This window comes from Cryptotermes secundus, unplaced genomic scaffold (assembly GCF_002891405.2).
Source record: "Cryptotermes secundus unplaced genomic scaffold, Csec_1.0 scaffold12868, whole genome shotgun sequence".
In the NCBI taxonomy this organism is placed as follows: Eukaryota; Metazoa; Arthropoda; class Insecta; order Blattodea; family Kalotermitidae; genus Cryptotermes; species Cryptotermes secundus.
This window is the reverse complement of record NW_019732071.1, coordinates 3,873-9,250: the sequence shown is the minus strand read 5'-3', so window position 1 is coordinate 9,250 and position 5,378 is coordinate 3,873. Positions and strand designations below refer to the sequence as shown.

At 38.0% G+C, this 5,378-nt stretch overlaps 1 protein-coding gene and 1 long non-coding RNA gene across 2 annotated transcripts in view; one reads left to right on the top strand and one right to left on the bottom strand.

Moving 5' to 3' along the window:
* Positions 1-81: 81 nt before the first annotated feature.
* LOC111867554 lies at positions 82-2,323 on the bottom strand. The gene is made up of 2 exons (XR_002843365.2): positions 2,144-2,323; positions 82-345 (listed from the first exon to the last, which is right to left on the bottom strand). It is a non-coding gene; the product is annotated as an uncharacterized LOC111867554 (long non-coding RNA).
* A 285-nt stretch (positions 2,324-2,608) lies between these two features.
* The window catches only part of LOC111867552 (cyclic AMP-responsive element-binding protein 3-like protein 4), a gene marked incomplete at its 3' end in the record, with an annotated part of 5,548 nt that continues 2,778 nt past the window's right edge, over positions 2,609-5,378 (top strand). The window contains exons 1-3 of the mRNA XM_023857532.2: positions 2,609-2,796; positions 2,882-3,029; positions 4,430-4,598. Coding sequence (XP_023713300.2) covers positions 2,650-2,796; positions 2,882-3,029; positions 4,430-4,598 — 464 coding nt within the window. The remainder of the gene's footprint in view (positions 2,797-2,881; positions 3,030-4,429; positions 4,599-5,378) is intronic.

Sequence of the window (5,378 nt, the reverse complement as noted above, 5' to 3'; positions counted from 1 at the left end):
TTAACTTGAAAATACCAAACACTTAACCTGTTTCTTACAATATCTAACCTACTATATGGGATTATGACGTTTTTTTCTTTCTTCTAAAAACATGTTTGCTGCTCTTCTTAATTTGTTAACAGCTACAAATATCTAAGAAATGTGTTCCTTCAATAGTTTGTTGTATACTGTCTTTGTCGGTTTTTCTCTCTCTACCTAACAGAAACACTGACTCAAAGCTCCTTTGCTCAGTCTTGTTAAATGAATTGAAGCAGCACAAGCACTCAGCATCGTGGCGGCCAGCATTCCTTTTGCACTTGAAAGAGAGTTCATATGATCTTGTGACTGCAGTCACTTCTGTCAAATCTGAAATGTGGTGCAATGACAAACTTATTTATAAATTTCCATAGCTTATAGAGTGTCAGAATATAGCTCAATTGCCTAGTATAACTGAACAAATAGAAATTCAATCAGCAGACTAGTATATGAAGGTGAAATATTGACAATAATATATAACGAATTAATAGTAATGTTCTAAAAAGCAATTCACTCATGCTAGAAAACAACTGCTGAACTGTAATGTCACTTACAGTGGTAAGAAATAGCTTGACTCTTGGCAGGTATGCTGAAATTCTTACCACATTAAATATACAGAGTGGCCAAAAAGTCTGTTAACTTAAAACAGTATCTTGAATTAATGAGAACGCTTAGATTTAAACTGGCCAGTCAATTCATATAAAAAATTCACAGCACTGTGAGCTTCATATTCATGATAGAGAATCTCGTATTGAACAATTTTTGTAAATTCAGTAAGTAATAAATAAATAAATAAATAACCCCCGTGCAAGAGTTAGACGTGGTTACATAAGGTGGAGTGAGAATTGATTAATGAGAAGTTATGAGGATTTCAGCAGATTTCTGTGACAGAAACATGTCGAGGAATCAGGTATGTGGTTGTTTATAATTACATTCCTTCATAGTATTAAGACCTGTTTATGTAACGTAGTATTTTCAAAATTAGTTACCAGTTTTTCATTTCTGAAATAACCGAAATACATGAAATAGTCATGATTGTAGGTATACAATTACGTGACGGTAAATGTAAAGGATTTCAGATGGTTTAAATAATATAAGTCAGCCTCTTTAATTAAAAGTGGGTACTTGACCTGGTATATAGCAGACCACCTATATATACGAGTATATAGTCGACTACTGTTGGCTGTAAATATTATTTTATAACCAACCCAGCAACAAGGCCTTGGACAAAGAGAAGTATTTATGCTACTGAAATATTTCTAATGGCAGTGGATGTATAAAGAAAAGAATTCAGACTCCCTTTAGATCAGATTGATTCAAAATGATCCCTACCGCTTATGATTGTCATTCACAGTGTCATATTGCACATTTAGAAATCTAAAACCTTCATGGTTAAACATACCTAAAAGTTACAAGAAAAATTTCTTTGTTATGTAACCTGCAGGGATGCAAATTCCTCTCAGATGATTCTAGCAGCTGTCTTGTGCCCCATCGGCATTTACCTCATAACCTCATGTGGACAAAGCTAACATTTATTTTGTGTGTGGGAAATCTTGCCCAAAAGAAGTTTATGGAATTCAAGCAGTAATTTTTCTCAGGCCTCGCCACAGTTATGTTGATATTAGGCTGGGAAAGTTAAGTTTTGCTGTAAACAAGGATGGCTGAGTTACTGTTCCTAACTAGGCGTCTGGCACAGTAGTCAGGAAGTTAGGTTTCTCTTTTCTCTATAGCATTCAGACTGAATCTAGGGCCCACACAACACACCATTCAGTAGGTACCAGACTTGGTTTCCTCAGAAGGTGAAGTGTCTGGGGCATGGAATTGATAGGTCCCATCCATTTAGTGTCAAGATTAAGAGTGGTTGGAGCTATACCTCCACTACCCATACATCTTCATGATGTGATGTCTAATTAAGAATGTGCTCCAAAGTACGGAATTGACATTGACTAGGCTTTTTTGTATTTACAATTATTTTTCACAATAAAAAATGGAGGTCAATGATCCTGAGAGAATAAATGAATATTTATTTATTTATTTCGTCTCTATAGATCATTGCTACATGATATAGGACAAGTCAGTTACTGTACATTGGCTGATTACAATAAAAGAGTAACGTTACAATACTTACAGTTGTTTGCAATAGATTACAGTAGATTACAATAAATAATTAGAGTTCGTATAGTGTGAGGTGGAATCCATATTAGGTCCCCTCGGCATGTGGGCATCCATATATCCACATGTCCTATTGTACCTGTACCGGTGATAATGCTTATGGAGAATTTGATGGAATGAGGATAGGCAGGGGAAACTGAAGTACTCAGGGAAAACCTGCCTCAGCGCGCTCAGCGCCACTTTGTCAATCCCACTTGACTAGACCGCAACGGTATTCATGAATTAAGTAATTATAATTGCTTAGTGATTGTCTCACACGAGAGAAACTCATCCACTTTATAAAAACAATGACTGAGTAGGTAAGTTTTCAAAGCATTTTTGAACTTATATAGTACTTGTATTTCTTTAATATATCGTGGCAGATGATTTAGCAGTTGAAGTCCTAACCAATGGTCAGTGAATATTACATAAAGGCGTTTCCTTTGCCAATCTGTCATCTGTGTCACTTAGAGCACATTCAAAATGATACAGTATCGATCTTGTGGTCACCTTGTGTTCCCTATTTCACCTAGTTCACAATTTCGTATTGTAGAATGTACTCTGCAGCCGACCAAGACCAAGAGGACCAAGAGCACCAAGAGTGAAGAGAAATACGTTGAAATGATGGCTGTAGGTTACATTTCCTGTAGAGAAATTTAAATGTGTTTGTCAGTGTTGTGAAACAGAATTAAAACGATTATTTTTTGTTTTGCAGGGCGAAAGCCAGTCATCAGTACTGGACCTGATGGAATATTTTCAGAACTTTGAAGACAAATTGGATGGTGTTGGGCTTCTTTCTGCTGCAAGTGCAGGGGAAGCAGAAGAAGTACCAGCACCAAAGCATTCAAAACTTCATTTAACACGTAAGAATGATCAACAGAAGTGTTATGTTTTAAGAGGTTTTGAATAAGTTGAGGATGATTCATAGTAAAGTAAAGTAAATGAGGTTTGATCTTACAAAGGAAGGATGGAATTTTGCAGATTTTAAAACAATCTCCTATGATGTATGTGTTGCACCTGTCATAGTAAACCTTTCAATGAGTAGTGTTTGACCTGAAAGTTCATATGAATCAGTCTTGAATTTGTGATTGCAAGTGACTTAAAAGAGAGTTTATTGCTGTCATGATATAAATTCCATTATATAAATCTGAATATTTCATTCATCAGTTGGTAGTGAACCTTTTAGTGTTAATGTCACTGAGCTCTTTTATTACGAACATACTGGAAACTTTCAAATTTCTGTATTATTAAATAATATTTGTCTTAGAATGTGAAGTATGTAGCAGTTTGTAAGTTTTGAGGTTTTCACGGCGATGACAATGAAGAAAGTCGTCTTCTGGGTTTAGGCACCGTGTATTCTTCGTTTTGGCCGACGTTTCGGAGGAACGTAGCGCCTCCATCTTCAGAGCTACTGCTCCACACAGCTACTGCTCTCCGCATTCCAAGCCATTCAACTGCTCTGAAGATGGAGGCCCTACGTTCCTCCGAAACGTCGGCCAAAACGAAGAATACACGGTGCCTAAACCCAGAAGACGACTTTCTTCATTGTCATCGCCGTGAAAACCTCAAAACTTACAAACTGCTACATACTTCACATTCTAAGACAAATATTATTTAATAATACAGAAATTTGAAAGTTTCCAGTATGTTCGTAATAAAAGAGCTCAGTGACATTAACACTAAANTGTACCCTTAAGGCTCGCCAGAGTACAGTCTTTTCCTAGTAAAATTGATCAATGCCATGAGGCGTGCCTATGCTTGCGTCTGTGCGCTTAGCCACAGAGTAATTCTGTATAAACGGTTGATTATGTTTTGACCAGTGCCTGCCCATCAGGCAGAGTACACCTGTATACTTTTGTTATCAATATACACATTTATTTATATGTTGGAAACGCCAGTCGTATTTGTGTATACTTGGGTTGTGTGTGTTCCCTACTAGTTCAGACTAGCAGATCCGTCCAGCTTGGCCCACAGTGCCGACAGTGGTTTCCTCTCCCGAGATCCCCTACTCGACCTTGGGGAGGCATAGTGCATCACGTACAAGCAAGTCGTCTTATGAGCCTGTCCCTTACCCATATTGAGCAGGAGTTCACGGGTCTAAGTGGGTAGCAGAGCGTGGGTTCTCGACCCACAGGGTCGAGGGACTCGACGGCTCAGTTCCAGAAAAGAATTGGACACCAAGAAGTATATTTTACTCAACAAAATTAAATAATTTTTGTGTGTCTAATGTACGGTAACTGATGCTTAAAGTATTTCTTTGCAGCTGAAGAGAAACAACTACTAGAGAAAGAAGGCATCACACTCTCTTCTCATCCTCTCACACAAGCTGAAGAGCGTAAACTTAAGATGATTAGAAGAAAAATACGCAATAAAATAGCAGCAGGGGATTCACGCAAGAGAAAAAAGGAATACCAAAATGCCTTGGAAGAGAGTTAAGAATCTCATATTACCAAGTATGCAACATGTATGTATGTATGTATATAAGGGGTGGGCCATAGAAACTGGCGCCTGCAGTGCGACCTTCAATGATCTGTTGTGCTTCCCCTTGGATTAGCCCTAGGATGCAAACATTCTTCAGTACGTATTTTATCAGCATCTTTTTTTTTAGAGAATTTCCCTTTGGCAGAGAGAATTAGTTGTGATTATATACGTGAAATAAAAAATATAAGACATTATTACTGTGCTGAAATTAGCACACACGTATAAAGATGTTGAGATGATATTAATTATGATAGACTACAACTGAAACATTTATAAATCTTGTAACCCCAGGTTTAATGTTGGTAATTATATATTACTGCTCTGTCCATCAGCTTGTTGTGGCCAGTTTGTACTGAGCTCCTGACTGTATATAATATTGGTGTTCACTGTGGTAACTGTCTTCAGGATGAATGAGGAAGTGGGCTGGTATGTAGGGCTTACAGTAGAAGTAATGGTGGCCATGGTGTTTTCCAATGGGAGTGAACCTTGTGGGCAAGAAGGGTTGGAGAAGACTTGCAGCCAAACTGCGTGGGTGTATCCATCTTGGTTGAAGTTGTGGTGATGTCTGTTTTGACAGATTCCCTGACTATCTAAAAGTAAGTAAAGTAAAGCTGTCCCTGTAACAGGCCGTGAATGCCCATAGGGTTGTGTAACGTTGAGGGTCCCACTTTATCAAGACAGTTGGCTCAAAGATGGGGGTAAGTTTGTCAGCCCTAAGCGCCGGCCACGCT